General features: G+C 45.2%; 1 protein-coding gene across 3 annotated transcripts in view; it reads left to right on the forward strand.

Annotated features, from left to right (window-relative positions):
* FBXW12 (F-box and WD repeat domain containing 12) overlaps positions 1-21,970 on the forward strand; it is a 34,452-nt gene that overhangs the window by 9,110 nt on the left and 3,372 nt on the right. For all 3 annotated transcript variants that reach the window (XM_027550386.1, XM_027550387.1, XM_027550388.1), the window contains exons 5-9: positions 2,455-2,664; positions 17,199-17,357; positions 18,723-18,933; positions 19,993-20,171; positions 20,263-20,390. In XM_027550386.1, the coding sequence (XP_027406187.1) occupies positions 2,455-2,664; positions 17,199-17,357; positions 18,723-18,933; positions 19,993-20,171; positions 20,263-20,390 (887 nt within the window). The remainder of the gene's footprint in view (positions 1-2,454; positions 2,665-17,198; positions 17,358-18,722; positions 18,934-19,992; positions 20,172-20,262; positions 20,391-21,970) is intronic.

Here is a 21,970-nt window from a genome sequence, read left to right on the forward strand (position 1 = left end):
AAAACACTATCAAGGCTTTTATATGAAAGGAAAAATGGGACTAAAAGATAATTTATAAGAAGTAAAAAAAATTGCCCTTCCTTCCAAAGGTAACCACTTCTTTATTGATTTCTGGTCTTATTTTATATTTTATTAATAGATTCTGTTTCTTGGTGTGTATACTTTAGAGAGCATCTGTTGACTGCTTTACAGAAACATTTTTAATTACTAGGAACCCTTTCATATTTTCTGATTATAATTATTATTTTTGTTTGTTTAAAGGATACAGTTATTTGCATCGTATGTCTTTCCTCCATAGTCAGTTTTTCAGTTGTTTATCACGGATTTTTCTCTTCCATGTGCTTTTTTCCCTCATATATATGCCATGATGTTTGACATAATTCCAGGTGAAGGTCTCTGGTGACCATGGGTGCATGTAGCTGGTTTCTGTCTCACTGCAGTTGTGTTGCCCTGAAAGAGGCCTGCCTCAGGCTGTGGACAGGAGACCTTGCAGGCTTAGTAGGTTAGGGATCTTGGGCAGGAATGAGACCCAAAGGCTGGGAGGTTCCATAGTTGCCAAAACAAAAAGATCTTGACTTGAAAGAGCTTTGGTGCAGGGGTCGACAGACCTTTCTGTAAGACCTTTTCTTTGTCTGGCCAGCAGACCAGAGAGCAAATATTTTAAGCATTGTAAACCATGTGATTCTGCAACAACTTAACTCTGTGGCTGTAATGCAAAAGCAGCCATAGATAACAGATAAACAAAAGGGAGTGGCTGTGTTCCAATGTAACTATTTATGGACACTCAAATGTGAGTTTCATGTTGTTCTCAAGTGTCATGAAATGCTCTTTGTTTTTTTCCTTTAACTAAAATTCAAAAATGGGTTTGGGTATAGGCCGTGGTTGAACTCTACTGTGGTCTGTTTTATTATAGGGCTAGACCACTCTGCATCCATTCTTCCTGATTCCCTATCTTAATCCCTCTTGTGAGCACATCTCCAATTTTACTTTATTTTTTTAAAAGTTCAGTCATTCCGTTGGAGTCATGCAATATGTAGCCTGTTTCCATGCTCTCTTCCCCTGGTCACTGCTTTCGATTCTGACATGAGAAGGGGAGTTTCACTGCTGCTTTGCCTACTTCATACCACTGGCCACTGGGGAGTGATGTGTGGTCTCCGAGACCTATTTGACATGAGCCAGTCACCGGTGCAGAGTTTCTACTAGTGATGGTCTTATTAGCTGTTCCAGCAACAGAAATCAACTGTTGATATGTTGACATGAGGGGAAAGAAAGAAAAGAAAGGAAGAATACTGGGATATCATGACTGGGAAAAGATTGTGCTAACAAGATAACACCTGATACAAAAAGGACCATAATAACTACAAATTGAAAGAAAAAGAAAAAACTTTGTCGCAGCTCTGGAAAACTCTGAAACAATGGCTAGAGGATTGGTTCTCTGATGCCCTTTGTTAATGTGCCATGGGCCTGCTCTTTACCTCACTCTTCTAGCTTTCAGAATCCTGGAAGAGACCGTGGAGCTGGGAGTCAGCCCATCTCAGGCCAGTTGTTCTCCTCTATGCTAATGGCCATGACAGGGCATGGACCTTGGCCAGGCTCGGCCCGTGGTAGCTCCACTGGGCACCCCAGTGGGAAGGGCATGTTCTGAGCAGGGCAGCTGCAGTTACTCAACAGAAACCGTTTGCATCCATGAGCCTAAAGTAGCTTATCTGTAAACTTGGGCTTCCTGGGGACCAAATGGGATGCTCTGTGTGGAAGTTCTCTGTATGCAGCCCTCTGGAACTCAGGTCCTGAGTACAGCTCCAGTCCAGGGCAGGGTGGAGGGTAGCGTTGGTCCTGCCTCCCTGCCCAGCCTTCCTCAGTTAAGCCATAGTTGACCACTGGTAGTGCTTCAGACATCCCAATGTGCACCCCAGACCCCACCTTCAGTCCTTCTGGCCATGGCTCTAGCCCCAAGCAGTCTCCGCACCCACGCTCAGCCACTGCTCTCCTCTAGGACAAATGTGTCCTTTGTGGTAGAATGTTACTTTTTTTTTTTTTTTTTAATGAATTTTATTTATTATTTATTTAGTTTTTGGCTATGCTGGGTCTTCAGAGCTGCATGATTTTCTCTTGTTGCCAGGCAGGCTCTAAGGGTGCACAGACTTCAGTAGTTGGGGCACGCGAGCTTAGTTTCTCTACGGCATGTGGAATCTTCCTGGACCAGGAATCAAACCCATCTCCTCTGCATTGGCAGGCAGATTCTTAACCACTGGGCCACCAGGGAAGTCCAAGGGAACATTGCTTTTGTGTTGTATCCCATATTGTGCTGTGCATCCTGTGAGGATGGGGATCACACCTCTCATCCTGCATGTCCCCAGTGTGCCCTGGGTGATGGTTGAATGAATGAAACCAATAAGTGTTTAGGAAATAAATGACCCCTGTGTGAGTTGTTATATTCATTTTGTTGTTGCCCAGGGCATGGAGCTCTGGTCGAGCCCTGTACAGTCTGCTGCTCTGGTGAATCTGGTGGCCTACCCTCGACTGCAACTGGTGGTCACTGTGGATGAGCGGGGACTGATCAAAGTATGGGAAGCAGAGAATGGGTGTGAGAAAGCCGCCTTCTTGCTGCCCATGTATTCATCTGCATTGGAGGCCTGTGACATTCCGGAGGGTCCCCTCTTGCTGGTGAGTAACCTGGCTCCTAGGAGCCTCTCCTGTTTCCCGGCATCTGTGGGCCTGGCACCGGACCACCGTGTCAGGTGGCACCTCAAGCCAGGCCCTCCACGTGGCAGACCAAGTGACCTCATTATTCTGCTTGGTCCCCCCGCTCCTCCTTGCCTGCCGTGTGGAGGGCAGGCTCCACATCCCCCTTCAGTTCTAACATGCCACAGCCTGCTCCCTGGACCTGTCTCTGCAGCCTCTCACCCTCTCACAGTGAGGTCCAGCCCCATGGGCTGCCGGTGCTTTCTTGTCCACATGCCCCTGCTTTCCTGTCTCCCCGTCCTGCTCATAGTCTTTCTTTCCCTTCTGGTTACTTCTCATTACTGCATTCTCACTCTTCTCTCCCCCTTTCAAGTCTCAGCAAGGGCCCAACTCAAAGGAAAACAGGCATGTTCGACAGAATGCAAGCATTTGCCTGAGATGATAAAGGCCTTCTGTTGCCAGGACATTTGGTTTGGAGGTGATTCTTGAGTATTGCAAGGGAGCATTTGGCCAGAGAGAAAGGGTGAAAGTGGGTGTAAGTTGGCAGGTCGAGGATGTGGCTCTCACCTGGCGGCAGTATCCTCCTCCTGGAGGGAAGGAGGTCTTTGAGAGTGTGAACAAGCTGGCCTCCCAAATACCAAGATGAGCACACCCCCAGGAACAGCTTCATATGTAAACAGGACTAATTCTGTAAAGGAACTAAGTTCATGAACAAAAACAGTAAGACCTGATGAAACATATTTCATATAAATAACTCTGTAGTTATTTAAAGGAGACTTTGGAATAAGTGTAATTAATACCTCCAGAGCAATTTGAGAATATATTGTAAAGAGGAAGAGGAAGCCACTGTAGTTCTCTCCGGGGAATGAGAGACCACATGATTCACACTTCATTGTTGGTGAAGGACAGTTAGGAAAGTTAGAATATATATTAAATCAGAGAGCTAAAAATAGCAAACAGTTTCTAGGCCAAGATTCAGAAGATGGCAGAAAGCAAAGTGCTGAGCCTAACACTGGGGCTGCTTTTGTTCTGGAGATGTTTACTCCAAGGCCAAGGAGCTGAGCAGGGAGATAGCCAAGTAGATAAAGGTTGGAGTGCAGGGCCATCAAGGGTTGGAGCCCTGTGAAGCCTCTTACATTGGGTGTGTTATCGAATGTTGGAACCTGAGAGTTGTGGGGGAGGGTCTGAAAATAAACAGTGCCTGCAATGGCTGCAGTCCATGGGGTCGCTAAGAGTCGGGAACGACTGAGCGACTTCACTTTAACTTTTCACTTTCACGCATTGGAGAATGAAATGGTAACCCACTTCAGTGTTCTTGCCTGGAGAATCCCAGGGACGGGGAAGCCTGCTGGGCTGCCGTCTCTGGGGTCACACAGAGTCAAACATTACTGAAGCAACTTAGCAGCAGTAGCAGCAGCAATGGCTGCAGCTGCCCAGTTACCTGGTGGTACTAAATTGGAGAAGGAAATGGCAACCTACTCCAGTATTCTTGCCTGGAAAATTCCATGGACAGAGGAGCCTGGTAGGCTACAGTCCATGGGGTCGCAAAGAGTCGGACACTGAGCGACTTCACTTCTTCACTAAATGAAAATCCTTTCTAGAGAAAGATAAGACTCACCATGCCTCTCTTTTCAAATATAGTGTTTAGCACTCCCTTAGAAATAAGGGAGGGAGTGGTTAAGACAATGGGCTTCCCTGATGGCTCAGAGGTTAAAGCGTCTGCCTCCAATGCAGGAGATCCGGGTTCGATCCCTGGGTTGGGAAGATCCCCTGGAGAAGGAAATGGTAACCCACTCCAGTATTCTTGCCTGGAGAATTCCATGAATGGAGAAGCCTGGTAGACTATAGTCCACAGGGTCGCAAAGAATTGTACACGACTGAGCGAGACTTAACCTTCACCTTCACCTTAGAGATAAGTAGTGATAAGATAACAGGACCTACCCAAGGCAATCTACAGATTCAGTCCAGTCCTTACCAAACTACTAATGGTGTATATTCTTGGGCTTCCTTTGTGGCTCAGCTGGTAAAGAATCCACCTGCAGTATGGGAGACCAGGGTTCTATTCCTGCGTTGGGAAGATCCCCTGGAGAAGGGAAAGGCTACCCACTCCAGCATTCTGGCCTAGAGAATTCCGTGGACTGGATAGTTCATGGGCAAAGAGTGGGACATGACTGAGCAACTTTCACTTTCAGAGATAAGTAGAGATAAGATAATATGACCTACCAAGGCAATCTACAGATTTGGTACAATCCTTAGCAAACTACCAGTTTTTCACAAAACTAGAGCAAAAATTTTTTAATTTATATAGAAACATAGAATATCTTAGAATAGTCAAAGTAATCTTGAAAAAGAAAAAGGGAGCTGGAGGAATCAGATTCCCTGACTTCAGACTATACTGCAAAGCAACAGTAATCAAAATAGTATGAGACTTGTACAGAAACAAGAATATAGATTAATGGAACAAAATAGAAAGCCCAGAGATAAACCTATGCTGCTGCTGCTGCTGCTGCTAAGTCGCTTCAGTTGTGTCCGACTCTGTGCGACCCCATAGACGGCAGCCCACTAGGCTTCCCGTCCCTGGGATTCTCCAGGCAAGAACAAACCCATGCACCAATGGTCAGTTAATCTATGACAAAGTAGGCAAGAATATACAGAGGAAAAAAGACAGTCTCTTCAATAAAATAATGAAATTAGAACAGTCCCTAACACCATACACAAAAATAAACTGAAAATGAATCAAAGCCCTAACTGTAAGGCCAGACTCTATAAAATTCTTAAGAGGAAAACAGGCAGAGCACTCTGACATAAATCGCAGCAAGATCCTTTTGGATTCAGCTTCTAGAGTAATGAAAATAAAAACAACAGTAAACAAAAATTAAACTTAAAAGCTTCTGCACAACAAAGGAAATTATCAACAAAATGAACAAAGAGCCCAAAGAATGGGAGAATAATCCCCCAAATATGCAAACAGCTCATGGAGCTCGCTCTCTGTCTCTCTCATATATATATATAAAACAATCAGAAAATGAGCAGAAGACCTAAATAGACATTTCTCCAAAGAAGACATTCTAAAGGCCAAAAAGCACATGATAAGGTACTCAGTATCACTAATTATCAGAGAAATATAAATCAAAAGTAGTGACATATCACCTCAAACCAGTCAAAATAGCCATCATCAAAAAGTCTACAAACAATAAATGCTGGAGAGGGTGTGGAGAAAAAGGAACTCTCATACAGTATTGGTGGGAATGTGAATTGTCACAGCCACTATGGAGAACAGTATGGAGGTTCCTTAAAAAACTTACAACTTAAAATACGATCGAGCAATTCCACTCTTGGGCATACACCTGGAGAAAACCATTATCCAAAAGAACACATGTATCCTAATGTTCACTGCAGCACTGTTTACAATAGCCAAGACATGGAAGCCATGGGTGGTGATATGAGTATTTACTTTGTAATAATTTACTGAGCTCTTATGTTTATGTTTGGTGCAATTTTCTGTGTTATGTACATCAATTAAGAAGTTAAGATTATAGAAGAATTAGTGAACTGGAAGATAAACGTAATTCTGTAGAATGCAATGGGGATATCAGGAGTGGTAAATGTGGAAGAGAGGCTGAGAGACAGAGACCAGTGCTTCTCAGACTTGAATGGGATGTTATTTGCCTGTGGACCTTGTTGAAATGAAGATTCTGATTGAGTGGGTCCCTGGGAATACCTGAGATTTCTGAGTTTTTTAGGAGCTTCTTGAGGATATTGATGCCGTCAGGTCACAGACCACACTTGGAGTAGCAAGGCCATAAAGGACCCATGAAAAAGTTTAGTATTTGTTCATTTGATATCTTAGGAGTAGGTGAGTCAGGGTGAAACCATGTAGTGCCATTTCATGGGGCTCCAAAGAGCCCTGATCTTTTATGTCTCCACGTGGAAAGAATCCAGCGAAGGGTGAAGTGATAAGTGATTTATTAGAAAAGGGTGCTTGTGAGGCTTACAAGCAAATGGGCAAGAGAGCGCTGTGTCCTGAGAACTTAGTGGGCTAGTTTTATAATCAAAGGAAAAGTGAGGAGGAGGAGATCTTTGTCTTTCTTGATAGATGTCACGCTTCCATCATGAGTTCCTCCTCCAGGTTGAGCAGGGGAGTTTTCTTGTCCCTATGTGGTCCATCTAAGTCCACAGGTACTGTTTCATGTGTGCAGAGAGCATGCCCTAGGCATCATCAGCTGACTGAGCTCCCTGGGCAGGATGTGGTCTCGTGCCACCAGTGGTTTGCAGTTTTGGGGCATGTCATGCTTCTGTCGCTAAGCAAGCCAACTTGGTTTTGAGGTTATCCAAATTTGCTTTCTTGAGTGATCATTAACTCCCAGGGGTCTCCCCAATTTTTATTTATTTATTTATTTTTTCCAGTAAACAACTTAGTCTTTTATTTGCCCAAGGCCAGCTGTTGCAGGCACTGAGGCCCCAAGACTTCCAGAAGGGATGGGGGTGGGGGGAGTCACCCTGCCTCCCAGGTCCTGCCTGCCCCATCCTGCTTCCTGCAGGAGATGGGAGAGTAGAGAAAGTGTGCCCTTGCACCATCAAGTATTTCAGTTGTGTGTGTGTGTCAGTCGCTCAGTCATATCCGACTCTTGCGACCCCATGGACTGTAGCCCACCAGGATCCTCTGTCCAAGGGATTCTCCAGGCAAGAGTACTGGAGAGGGTTGCCATTTCCTTCTTCAGGGTCCAATTTTTAAAACTTACAATCCCCTAGTGGGAGTTAACTATTTTATGACCTACGTTGTCCCTTTACTCTTTCCCTATCAAGCTGGGGGGTGGGGTGGGGGTGGGAGCATAAGAAACATTTGACAAGATGGTAGACATTTTTCCAAAATAGACTGAGGACATTAATCAATGAAGGTCAAGAAGGTCCCGCAAACCCCGAGTAAGGTAAATAAAAATAAATTTGCACATAGACCTATCAGAGTGAACTGAGATAATTGAAGACTAAGACAGATCTATTTAATAGCAGTGAGGGGAAATAAAACTACCTTAAGTGTAATAGTAATGAGACTGCTTCAGGCAGTGGGAGAATGATCATAGGTGAACTTTCAGAAGGAGCAGGAAAGAATTTTGAGCAAGAACCATGGTAAATCTTAGGAAATCTAAACGAATATCCTGTATAAAGCAGCAGAAACAATGCCTTGTGGATTTTATATGTAGAAATAAAATGAATGACTTCACCATTTAGGTTAGGAGAAGGTTATGAGGAACTAGGTCTACTAAGCTCCTTGAACTGTCCGAGATTAAATGTACGAAATTAGTCATATACTTTATGAGGCAGTTTGCAAACAGTTATCTCTCACCTAATTCCCAAAATAGTATACAGCAAATAGCTTCTAAATCATAAGAGGAAGATCAATGTGTCTTGTGGTTTCCCTCTAGGGGCAGGATCAACCCAACCCAAAGTTTGGCTTGGTTATTGTCAACTGGAAAAGAAAAACAAAAGCACAACCTAGAAGCTGAGAGTTTTGTTTTATTCAGCAGGACTTTCTGAAGATAGAGCATTTCAGATAACCTTAAGAAAACTGTTCGGAAGAGGCAAGGGTGGGGACCCAGGATATATAGGATTTTTTTTGCAATAAATGACCAGGTGGTTGGAACATCAAAAGATTACTGTTAATTAAAGAAAACCAGATATGATATCTCAAGTTAAGGAATTTAACACTCTTCCATGTATGGGAAAATGCAAGAGTCTGGGCTTACTGAATTGTTCCTTTGATACGTACTTTCTTTTGATGTGGGCTTCCCTTGTGGCTCAGCTGGTAAAGAATCCGCCTGCAATGTGGGAGACCTGGGTTCGATCCCTGGGTTGGGAAGGTCCCCTGGAGAAGGGAAAGGCTACCCACTCCAGTATTCTAGCCTGGAGAATTCCATGGGCTGTATAGTCCATGGGGTCGCAAACAGTCGGACATGACTGAGCAACTTACACTTTCATTTTATGAACCTTCACTGTCTGGGGCCAGTATCCTGTGTTTTCACATCCCGAGTCCCCTCAGAGCTCACCATTGCGGGTGGCGGTAATGTGATGCTTAATGGCTGCAACATCCTTTGTTTACATATATGGCAGGCAGCATTTTTAGTTCTCATTATCATGAGAACTCATGATGCCACACATGCTCTGAGGGGATGTAAAAAGATTCATTGGTTTCATTATCAGACCTCCCTGGGAGAGCAGAGCGGGCTTCTAGGAGTCAGCTCTGGAAATGGCTTGAGGGAGTAGGGAGGAATGACTGGCTCTGGTCTTCCTTCAGAGGAAGCAGAGCCCTGCTGGCATCTTGATTTGGGGCCTCTGCTGTCTAGAACTGTGAGAGAATACATTTTTTGTTTTTATAAGCCACCCTGTCTTACTACTGCACCCAAAGGAAACTAATACAAGACTCCTCTAAAACAGAACACTTAAGGAAGGGTTGGAATTAAAATGATGGGAAAATGATAGGCATTAGAGATGTTACCAGAGGCAAGCTGATACAGCTAATTATGTTAGACGAGAAGACTGGAAGATGAAAGTCTTTCCTGGATCTTAGGGGTCTTATATCAGAATAAGAATTAGGTAAGCCTCCTGGGAAGATACAGCAAGACTAATTTTTTTTTTTTTGGCCTCGTGTTTTTGGAGTGGCTTTCGGGATCTTAGTTCCCCGACCAGGGATCAAACCTGTGCCCCCTGCATTAGGAGTGCAAAATCTTAACTACTAGACCACCAGGAAAATCCCAGGGCTAATTTTGAATGCATTTTAGAATATGGTCTAAAATATATATTGAAAAATAATGTGTAGAATTTCAAGGAGAAATGGTCAAAGCTACATGCATCATGAGACATTGCTGTTACCTGGTTAAAGAGAGATGATCTGGGCGGGCCCACTCTAGTTCCGTGGGCGCTTTAAAGGCCAAGCATTTTCTCTGGCTGGTCACAGAAGAGGAAGTCAGAGACACAGAGGGTGAGGGCATGGGGGCCTCCTGTGCTGGCTGCCAGGTTGTTGGTGGGCCTGGAACAGGGATGGTCTCTGCTGCCAACCAGTGGGCAGGGAAACCTCAGTCCTGCAGCCACAGTGACCTGAATGGGCCCTGAAATGAGAATCCAGCACCCTGACACCTTGACTCAGCTTTGTGTGACTTTTTATACATTCCACGGTTTATTTGGAAGTGGTTAGGTCATTGGCTCATTTCAAGTTAAATTACATTTGTGTGCAGGGTCAGCATCAGGGTTCATTTTTACTTAGAAATGGTCATCCAAAACTCACAGGAAAGACCATACTTTCTTCATCCAATTACATTATCACCTTCGTTTTGTCAAAATATCAGCTGACCAAATGTGTCATGGGTGTTCTATGTCAAACTTGTGGGTCAGTCTCCACTGATCTGTATGTCTGTCCTGATGACAGTCACATGGGATCTTGTTTCCCACAGCTTTTAGTTAAGTCATGACCTCCCACATTTCCTTTCTTTGAAAATATATCTGTTTCCATAAAATTTTTCCAGTGAGCTCATCAATTTCTGTAACACTGCTTCCTGGGTTTTTGGTTACTTTGAATCTGTACATTAATTTGGGAACAACTAACACCTTAGTATTCAGTCTTCTAAGCCATGAATACGGCATCAGTTCAGTTCAGTCGCTCAGTCATGTCCGACTCTTTGCGACCCCATGAATCGCAACACCCAGGCCTCCCTGTCCATCACCAACTCCTGGAGTTCACCCAAACTCAGGTGCATCGAGTTGGTGATGCCATCCAGCCATCTCATCCTCTGTCGACCCCTTCTCCTCCTGCCCCCAATCCCTCCCAGCATCAGGGTCTTTTCCAACGAGTCAACTCTTCACATAAAGTGGCCAAAGTATTCGAGTTTCAGCCTCACACCAGTCCTTCCAATGAGCACCCAGGACTGGTCTCCTTTAGGATGGACTGGTTGGATCTCCTTGCAGTCCAAGGGACTCTCAAGAGTCTTCTCCAGCACCACAGTTCAAAAGCATCAGTTCTTCAGCGCTCAGCTTTCTTCACTATCCAACTCTCACATCCATACATGACCACTGGAAAAACCATAGCCTTGACTAGACGGACCTTTGTTGGCAAAGTAATATTTCTGCTTTTTAATGTGCTATCTAGGTCAGTCATAACTTTCCTTCCAATGAGTAAGCATCTTTTAATTTCATGGCTGCAATCACCATCTGCAGTGATGTTGGAGTCCCAAAAAATAAAGTCTGACACTGTTTCCACTGTTTCCCCATCTGTTTCCCATGAAGTGATGGGACTAGATGCCATGATCTTCGTTTTCTGAATGTTGAGCTTTAACCCAACTTTTGCATTCTCCTCTTTGACTTTCATCAAGCATATATGTCCATATATATATATAGGCCTTCATTTATTTTCCTCAACAAAGTTTTGTGGTTTTAAGTGAACAGCACTTGCACATAGTCTGCTACAAGCATTTTCATACTGTTTAAATATTATTTTAAAATATTCATTCATTTTTGCCTGCATCAGGTCTTAGTTGCTGCACTCGGGATCGATCATCATTGCTGGGCACAGGCTCTTTGTTGTAGCACAGGGGCTGCTCTCTGTTAGTACTTGTGGTGCACAGGCTCCAGAGCTTGCCAGCTCAGTTGTGGGGCACGGACTTAGTTGCCCCGAGGCATGTGGGATCTTATGGCTTCCCTGGTGATGCAGTGGTTAAGACCACATCCCAGTGCAGGAGACATGGGTTCGATCTTAGGTTCAGGAAGATCCTCTGGAGCAGGAAATGGACACTCTGAGTATTACTGCCTGGGAAATTCCATGGACAGAGGAAACTAGCAGGCTACAGTCTAATCGCTTCCCAAAGAGTGGGATGTTACTGAGCATGCATGCGTGTGGGATCTTAAGATCTTCCCCAACCAGGGATTGAACTCACATCCCCTTCATGGGGAGGCAGATTTTTAATGACTGGACCATGAGGCAAGTCCCTTAATGTTATTTTAAAATGTACTTTTCCAATTTTTTCCATTGCTAGTATACAGCATATATAGAACATAAATGTGATCATGCTACCCAAGATGGCTCTTCTCCTGCTGTCTGTACATCCTTTGCTCGACCAGTCCCTTCTTCACCTATACCCTACTCACATGACCAGCCCCTACTCACATGACCAACCCTTAATACCTACTCCCCCCTAATACATACTTGCCCCCACCTCCAGTTAGTGATTATTCTAATCTTTAGATCAGAGCATCTTCTCCATGGTAGTTTATCAAAGGGGTGGTGAGGGACGGGCTCCTCTGCTGGTTTCCCTGGTAACTGACAAGCCAACCTGATGTCAGTTACCTCTGTAATTGGTCTCCCTCCTATACATGGACGTCACCAGATGGTCAATACCGAAATCAGATTTATTATATTCTTTGCAGCCAAAGATGGAGAAGCTCTATATAGTCAGCAAAAACAAGACCAGGAGCTGACTGTGGCTCAGATTATGAACTCCTAATTGCAAAATTTAGACTTAAATTGAAGAAAGGAGGGAAAACCACTAGGCCATAAGGGTATGATCTAAATCAATTCCATAATTCTGACCATAAACTGGACTACAGATAGGAGGAGTTACAGGAGTATCAAGGGACAGAAGCAGGCTTGAATGAAGCATGAGCCTCCTGAGCAGAGAGCACACAGGCTGATAATAAAGCCCTTCCTGGGAAAGCACAGTCTGCAGTCTGGAGGAAAAAAAGAAGAGGGAAGGAAAGAGCAAGAAGTGGGATGCAAGAGGCCTGGAAAGCAGGGAAATGAGTAAACTGTATTATTTAGTCTGAATAAAGACAATCCTGGGCTTCCCCGGTGGCTCAGACAGTAAAGAATCTGCCTTCAATGTGGGAGATGCGAGTTCGATCCCTGGGTCAGGAAGATCCCCTGGAGTAGGAAGTAACAATTCACTCCAGTATTCTTGCCTGGAGAACCCCATGGAGAGAGGAGTCCAGCAGGCTACAGTCCATGAGGTTGCAAAGAGTCTGACATGACTGAGAGACTAACACTTACACTTTAAATCAAATCCCTTACAATTATACAGTGGGAAGTGACAAATAGATTCAAGGGATTAGAGCTGATAGAGTGCCTGAAGAACTATGAACAGAGGTTTGTAACATTGTACAGGAAGCAGCGATCAACACCATCTCCAAGAAATGAAATGCAAAAAGGCACAATGGTTGTCTGAGGAGGTCTTACAAATAGCTGAGAAAAGAACAAAAGCAAAAGGCAAAGGAGAAAAGGGAAGACATATCCTTCTGAATGCAGAGTTTCAAACAATAGCAAGGAGAGATAAGAAAGCCTTCCTCTGTGAACACTGCAAAGAAATAGAGGAAAACAATAGAACGGAAAAGACTAGAGATCTCTTCAAGAAAATTAGAGATACCAAGGGAACATTTCATGCAAAGATGGGCATAATAAAGGACAGAAATGGTATGAACTTAACAGAAGCTGAAGATATTAAGAAGAGGTGGCAAGAATACACAGAAGAATTATATTAAAAAGATCCTAATGACCCAGATAACCATGATGGTCTGGTCACTCTAGATCTAGGCATCCTGGAGTGTGAAGTGGGCCTTAGGAAGCATTACTATGAACAAAGCTAGTGGATGTGATGGAATTCCAGCTGAGCTATTTAAAATCCTGAAAGATGATACTGTTAAAGAACTGCATTCAGTACGCCAGCAAATATGGAAAATTCAGCAGTGGCCACAGGACTGGAAAAGATCAGTTTTCATTCCAATCCCAAAGAAGGGCAACGTCAAAGAATGTTCAAACTACCCCACAATTGCACTCATCTCACATGCTAGCAAAGTAATGCTCAAAATTCTCCAACCTAGGTTTCAGCAATATGTGAACCGAGAACTTCCAGATGTTCAAGCTGGATTTAGAAAAGGCAAAGGAACCAGAGATCAAATTGCCAACATATGCTGGATCATAGAAAAAGAGAATTCCAGAAAAACATACTTCTGCTTCATTGACTATGCTAAAGCCTTTGACTGTGTGGATCACAACAAACTGTGGAAAATTCTTCAAGAGATGGGAATACCAAACCACCTGACCTGCCTCCTGAGAAATCCGGATGCAAGTCAAGAAGCAACAGTTAGAACTGGACATGGCACAACAGACTGGTTCCAAATGGGAAAAGGAGTACTTCAAGGCTGTATGTTGTCACCCTGCTTATTTAACTTATATGCAGAGTACATCATGCGAAATGCCGAGCTAGACGAAGCAAAAGCTGGAATCAAGATTGCTGGGAAAAATATCAGTAACCTCAGATTTGCAGATGACACCACTGTTATGGCAGAAAGCAAAGAGGAACTAAAGAGCTTCTTGATGAAAGTGAAAGAAGAGAGTGAAAAAGCTGGCTTAAAATTCAACATTCAAAAAACTAAGATCATGGCATCCAGTCCCATCACTTCATGGCAAATAGATGGGGAAACAATCAGAGACTAGTTTCTTGGGCTCCAAAATCACTGCAGATGGTGACTGTAGCCATGAAATTAAGAGACACTTGCTCCTTGGAAGAAAAGCTGTGACCAACCTAGACAGCGTATTAAAAAGCAGAGACATTACTTTGCCAACAGTGGTCTGTGTAGTCAAAGGTATGGTTTTTTCCAGTATTCATGCTATGTGAGAGTTGGACCATAAAGGCTGAACTGCAGAGATTAATGCTTTTGAACTGTGGTGTTGGAGAAGACTCTTGAGAGTCCCTTGGACTGCAAGGGGATCAAACCAGTCAGTCATAAAGGACATTAATCTTGAATACTCATTAGAAGGATTGATGCTAAAGCTGAAGCTCCAATACTTTGGCCACCTGATGAGAAGAACCAACTCATTAGAAAAGACCCTGATGCTGGGAAAGATTGAAGGCAGGAGGAAAAGGGAATGACAGAGGATGAGATCGTTGGATTGCATCACTGATTCAATGGATGTGAGTTTGAGCAAACTCCAGGAGATGGTGAAGGACAGGGAAGCCTGGCATACTGCAGTCCATGGGGTCGCAAAAAGTTGGACACAACTGAGCCACTGAACAACACCAACTGCCCCCTCAACAGTGAAGACTGCTGCTATGTCCTGCCTGCTCCCTGCTGCATATGGTAGAATGTCACTTAAGGGCCTTGCTTCAGACATAAGGTCCCCCATCCATTAAACTGTTGTTGACTCCACACTCTTCTGTCTTGAGGCTACGTGAGTGGGTAGGGTGCAGACCAAGAGTAATAGGAGAATGTATGGTTTTGTATTTATAAAGAAATTGCCATGCATGCACTATGTAGCATACATAGAAATAATTTCTGTATAAATATACAGAGACTTGCGTTTGACTTCTGTATAGTTACCTGTATCCAACAGCCTTGCTAAATTTACCTATTAATTCTTTGGTAAAAAAGAAAATTTTTTTTATTATTTTTTGCCCACACTGTGCGACTTGCGGGACCTTCCCCACCCAGGGATTAAACCTGTGCCCCTTGTACTAGCAGTTCAGAGTCTTAACCACTGGCTCACCAGGGAAGTTCAACCTATTAATTCTAACTGTTTTGCAGGGGAGTAGATTAGTAGAAACTTTTCAAAGGTAACAATTTCTTAGGACTCACAAAGGACTAGCTGTGTAATAAAAAATAAACAAATTCGATTTCATCAAGTTCAGAACTTTTTAGAAGACATTAAAGAAAATAAAAGGCAAGCTTCAAACTGGAATAATGTATTTCCCATATATAAACATGACATAGGACTGCGTCGAGAATATATAAAGAACTGGTACCACTCAGGAAAAAGGACACAATGCAGCTTTTAAATTATGCAAATGATTTGAACACTCCTCAGTTCAGTTCAGTTGCTCAGTCGTGTCCAGCTCTTTGCGACCCCATGGACTGCAGCACGCCAGGCTCCCCTGTCCATCACCAACTCCTGGAGCTTATTCAAACTCATGTCCATCAAGTCAGTGATGCCATCCAACCATCTCATCCTCTCTCGTCCCCTTCTCCCGCCTTCAATCTTTTCCAGCATCAGGCTCTTTTTCATTGAGTCAGTTCTTCACATCATGTGGCCATAGAATTGGAGTTTCAGCTTCAGCATCAGTCCTTCCAGTGAATAGTCAGGACTGATTTCCTTTAAGATGGACTGGTTGGATCTCCTTACTGTCCAAGGGACTCTCAAGAGTCTTAACCAACGCCAGAGTTGTTTTTTTTTAAGCAGGGCATTATATGCTTCTCATATATGACAACCTGCTTAAAAACTCGTGACGGTGGGTACTGTCCTTCCCCCTTTTGTTGGAGGCTCAGCCAGGAGTCCACAGGCTGCAACTCTGAAGTGCCTCAACTCAGACTTGGTGCAGCCAAGTAAGGACTTCCCAGGTGGCGCAGCGGTAAAGAATCCATTTGCCAATGCAGGAGACACGAGAGACTTGGGTTTGATCCCTGGGTTGGGAAGATCCCCTGGAATAGGATCTGAACAGGGATCAAAGCCAGGCCCTCTGCATTGGGAATGGGGATTCTTAGCCACTGGACCACCAAGGAAGCCCCGGTCTTCTTTACCTTAACACTTTCTTTCTCCTTTTTCCTTATTTGGGCCTGTCACCTGTTTTATTTGTTGTCTTTACTCTTTACTCCCATGGCAGTCAGTGAGTTATTCTATTTTGATCCTCCTCACTTTTTAAAGATATATTATTTCCAGCTTTTTGAGAACATAAAATATTTACACCCTGTTCTTCTCTTGTGTCTACCTTTTTTTTAAATTAGCTCTTTGATTTACGGTTTAATGTATTTCATAACAACACTAGTTCTTTTGGTGACATATTCGTTGTATCTTGTGATTTGATGAAGCCCATCGCCTGGTCAGGTCCCGAGGAAGGACCCATGAATGCAATTCTTGCATTAGCATTGTGGTTCTGTAGTCTGGGGGTTGAAGAGTGACCTGGCTGGCCACTGCATCCCTGGCTCATGCTTTCCTTAAATTTTGTGAAAATATTATGCCACAGTGTTTCTGTTGGAAATGTCTACTGCCACCCTTATTTCTCTTGTTAAATACTGGAGTTTTAAAAAATCAAAGGCCTAAAGGATTTTTTGAAAGATTTAAAGCCTAGTAGTTAGTTTTATTGTGATGTGTCTGTGGTGACCATCCCAGCTCAACTTCCCCAGGATTTATCGCCGGAAAGTTTTTACATGAATTTTGTTTGTTTGTTTTGACTGCACCACGTGTTTGTTGCAGCACGTGGACTCAGTAGTTTCGGCGCTCAGGCGTAGTTGCTTAGTGGCGTGTAGGATCATAGTTCCCCGGTCAGGGTTCAAACCCACGTCCCCTGCGGATTGGAAGGCAGATTTTTTACCACTGGACCACCAGGGAAGTCCTTGAACATGGATTTTCAGTGTTAGTCTGTTAATTAGTTGACTTTTCTTCTGTAGGAACTTCATTTCTGTGTTTCTTAGACCTTTGCTTATCTCCTTGGACACTTTCTGATTCTTTTTGGCTCTTGATCCCATTTTTGATCCGTTGCTTGCAGGCCGCCTGTGCTGAAGGGGCACTCTACACACTTACGGTGCCCTGGCTGCAGCTGCTCTCCAGAGTCAACGTGTTTCCCGGCAACCCCACCAGTCTCCTCTGCTCACCTGACCGGCAGTGGGTGTTCGCGTCAACCCAGAACTCAGACCTGAGCCCGGAGGTCAGTGGTGGGCTGTGTCCCTTGCCTCAGGTGGCTGGCTTTGTGCACAAGGGTGGTGGATCCTATGCCCTAGGCTTTTGGGGTGCATCTGTGGGGGCAGCTTCTCATGTAGGACCAAACCTGCATGTATGGGTGGTGATGAGTCATCTGTGACCTTTCACAGTAGGGACTGCCTTCGCAGGGCCACCAGCTGAGCTGATGGCCATGGCAGCCTCACCCAGGAGTCTCTGTTCTTTCCAGGCTCCCGTGTTGCCCACAGGCTGGAGGGGGTCAGCTACCTGACTGGAGATGACAGAATTCAGTTTTGAAAAGGTTTGGGACTTCCTGGTGGAAATGCTCATGAGGTATTAGTGGCCTGAGAACAGGCTTCAACAAGATTAAGGAAGACAGTGTCTGGGCCAGCATGGAGGAGATGCTGACAGCATAGGGACTGTATCCATTACTTGGAGGCCCATACACAGCTTGCCTGTGAGAATGGCTGCCTCTGCCAGTGAGGGCCCAGAGATGCTCAGGCTGAGTGCCAGGGTGTGAACTGGAAAAGTGTGTGTGTGGGTGTGCACGCGCAGGTGCACCCATGAGCTCTGTCATTCAGTCGTGTCCAACTCTTTGTGACACCATGGATTGTAGTCTGCCAGGCGCCTCTGTTCATGGGATTTCCCAGGCAAGACTACTGGAATGGGTTGTCATTTCGTACTCCAGAGGATTTACCCAACCCAGGGATCAAACCTGCATCTTCTGTGTCTCCTGCATTGGCAGGCGGATTCTTTACCACTGAGCCACCAGGAAAGCCTGAATTGGAAAATTAGACTGGAGTAAAAAGCAGGCAGCTGGAGCGGGTCTTGAGACATACTGGGGTTGGTGAGCAAGGAAGGACAGAAAAAGAGAATCAGTGGCCTAGCTGGATGGAAGTGGAAGTGCCGAGACCTGGGAGTCAGGGGAGGCCAGGGGTCAGGGAGGGCAGCCAAAGGAGAGAGGCCATAGGATCGGTGGGCAGCCTCAAATCAGTTCCAGGGACCAAGAAGGGGTTTGGAGCCAGACTGCAAGAAGACAGGAAAGGAATATGGAGGAAGACATTGGAGGCAAAAGCAAGATGGTGATAGGCGCTCAGGAAAAGAAAATCCATTTATTTGATTCACCCATTATGCTGACCTCACTGGGACTGGTGTGCCAAGATCTTTCCAGCAGGGCCAGACATGGTGTGGGGTTAACCTCTTTTCCTTGGTAAGGGCGTTTGAGAAAGGCGGGTCCACATGAGGCACCCTGTGAGACCCAGTACAGTCACCGTGGATGTGGTCTTTCGGAGGGCTCCTGGTTGGAGAAGTCTCCTCCCTCACCAGCGATGAGACGTGCGGTGCTGTTCCCCAGGTGTTCTACACTCAGTCCTTGCTCTGCCGGTCAGAAGATGAGACTCCTGCCTCCACCACTCTCCCCATCTGGCTGACGTCCAGAGCCTGCTGGACCCCCGACGAGGCAGCCAGGCTGATGGTGATGCACAGAAATGACAATGGCATGCAGTTGGTCATCACCACCTATGAGCTAGGGAGCAGGAAGTCCAGGGATAGAGTGGAGGTTCTCGGTAAGGATCCCCGTGTCACCACCACTACCTTACAGTGCTTCTTCATGTTTCCTTTGGGGCACTTTTTCTTTCCTCTCAGTGAATCATAGTGACCCCACAGATGTCTTCTAGTTGTGCTTTTGTGTGCTGGTGGAGTAGTTGAACATTTGCTGTGTGTTGGGGCCCTCTGCATGGCCGTGGGATTCAGAGGTTAACTGCTGTCCACTCTTCTCCCTTCTCTGCGTCCATTCATCCCCACCTCTCCTTTTACAACTGTGTCAGAGTCACCACTCTCAGCACTGAGTGCCCACAGAGATGAATAAGGAGCTCTTCCCTAAGGAGCTCCTAGTCCAGTAGGAAAATAAGACCCACATTTTTGTCTTTTCCTGTCTCCTCTGTTTTCCAAACCCCACACCACCCTGATAGGCCTTTTCTTTGTTCCTTAGCGTTTTTTCCTTTGTATTATATTCATTTGTTTTCCTGTCATCATTTGACCATAAATTTTACTCTGAGCTTCCTGGCAGCCGAGGAAAAAAAGGGAAACAGGATGTGTAATATAATCCCTTGTCTGATACGAGAAAACGCATGAACTCTTCAAAAGAGGTAATTTTGTTTTCCTGGTGCTAACTAAATTCCATAAGGAAATGATCGAATTAATTTTTTTTTTTAACAAGGAATGCTGTACAGTATAAAAGAATCTTCAACAGTAGTTTTCAGCAGATGTCATAAATGTCATAGTTCTCTTGTGGTCATGTCTTACATCCCCCTGTCTTAGATGGGGAAGGGTAGAAAGCAGGGTGGAGGCCGCACCCCTGGATAGTACCATGGGCCAGATACTGTCACTGCCATGTGCATATCGCCTTGAACCTCACAGTCTCCCTATAAAGCAGCATGATCAGCGTTCGACAGCTGATGACCAGTAGACTAGGGGAGTAAATGCATGGGTCAGGATTGATTGCAGATGCAGCACAAAGCTGTTGCTCTTTTCATTATTCCACATCCTTGTAGGTGAGGCATGTCTATTCCAGACCCCCAGCTGCTACTAAGACATGACAATCTGTGTGCCTTTATTTCAAAAAGTACGACAGATTGCGAGCTTCCTGCTGCCAGACACCATGATGCCTCCTCACCTCATGAAGGGCCACGGCTCCCAGGTGATCCTGCTGGTGTCCGGCTCAGAGCTGGTGCTCTTCACCATTCACGGCCTGCAGCTGGTGGCCTTTCAGGACCACCAGAGGCCCATCACGTCCATGTGGGTGGTGAGTGTGGCCCCTTGCCCGCCTGCTGCCAGCCTCATGGCTCCGTGCCTTGGAGCCCACATTCCTGCCTCACTTGGTTTTTCATTTCAAGGACCAGACTCGAGTCATCACCTCTTCCTTTGACCTCTCCCTGCGAGTCTACATGTGGAACAAGGAAAATAAATTTCCCGTCCTCAAGAGCTGCTATCATTTGCTTGGTGGGTCCCACAGATGGGCCAGGTAATTGCTTCTGACTTTTTAAATGTTAGCTACACAATGGCCTCTCATGGCCTCCCAGCAAGAGGATACCATTGGCAAGAATGTGAATAGGACTTGGGGTCTTAGCCCAGCCTGCCCCTCCCTATATGGGGACCTGAGGCAAGTCACTGTTCATATTTATCCTCTGGTTTTAAAAAAAATGCTACACTGTGCATCATTTGCATTATCTCCTTTAATATACAAAGCCACCACCTGCAGTTAGCATCACCCATGTTTCCCAGATGAAATCAGCGATGTGGGTTTTGCCCAAAGGCCCACAGGGATGCACAGTGAAGCTGGGGTCAGCCTGGATGCAGCCCTTACCCCACCTCTGTAACCTGCACAATGCCAGCTCCATTTACCAAACCTAGGTGGCCATAGGGGCAAGACTGTAAAAGTTGAAGAGAATATGATTTTTGTGCTCTGATTTACAATTAGAATTGGGGATGCTATGCTTAGTCATTCAGTCGTGTCTGACTGTTTGCAACCCCACGGACTGTAGCCCACCAGGCTCCTCTGTCCCTGGTGATTGTCCAGGCAAGAATACTGGAGTGGGTTGCCATGCCCTCCTCCAGGGGATCTTTCAACCCAGGGATCAAACCCAGGTCTCCCGCATTGCAGGTGAATTCTTCACTGCCTGAGCCACCAGGGAAGCTCAAGAATACTGGAGTGGGTAGCCTATCCCTTCCCCAGGGGATCTTCCAGACCCAGGAATGGAACTGGGGTCTCCTGCATTGCAGGTGGATTCTTCACCAGCTGACCTACCAGGGCAGCCCAGAATTGGGGGATGACATGTTTTTTCTTATCAGAGTAAGTCCTGCAAAGTAAGGACAGGGCTTCCAGATTGTCTGTTTCACTGGGTTACTTATGGTAATACCTCCTGCTTCATAATCATCAGTTACTTGTCATGAGTTATGGGATTAATTCAGCCTCCTGTGGCAAACATCTTCCAGTGTTAATTTAAAAAAATGCAATGCCCCAAACTAAATATTTTTACAATTAAATATTTCTATTAACAAACCTGCTTCCCTAGCAGCTCAGATGGTAAAGCTTCTGCCTGCAATGCAGGAGACCCAGGTTTGATCCCTGGGTCAGGAAGATCCCCTGGAGAAGGAAATGGCAACCCACTCCAGTATAACAAACCTACCTAGTTGCTGAGTTTAAGAGCCATAACATTCCATCTCCACACTGCAGGCCATGAGGGGCTGTATATTTCCTACTGAAGACCCTAATATGTTGTTATCTACCCTCCCCTGTGCTCGGGAGAGGTGGCCTTGCTCTGTTCTGTCTGTACCTGGGCCGCAGGCCAGCCATTGTGAAGCAAGCCCCTCAGGCCGATGGAGGCCCTGATTACACACCCCACATCCACTCATGACCCCTCAGTAATGATTTTTTCCCTCCAGTGGCAGGAGATGTATGTGCGAACAAACACTTGTTGCCACTGGAAGGAGGCCACTGAAGAGCTTGCCAGCGATGTTGGTCTCCCAAGATGTGCTTTTTTTTCCTTTCCGTTTTTATATGTGCCTTTAAAGAATTCCCTGTATCATTACTGAATGGTTAGA

Source organism: Bos indicus x Bos taurus, chromosome 8, assembly GCF_003369695.1.
Source record: "Bos indicus x Bos taurus breed Angus x Brahman F1 hybrid chromosome 8, Bos_hybrid_MaternalHap_v2.0, whole genome shotgun sequence".
In the NCBI taxonomy this organism is placed as follows: domain Eukaryota; kingdom Metazoa; phylum Chordata; class Mammalia; order Artiodactyla; family Bovidae; genus Bos; species Bos indicus x Bos taurus.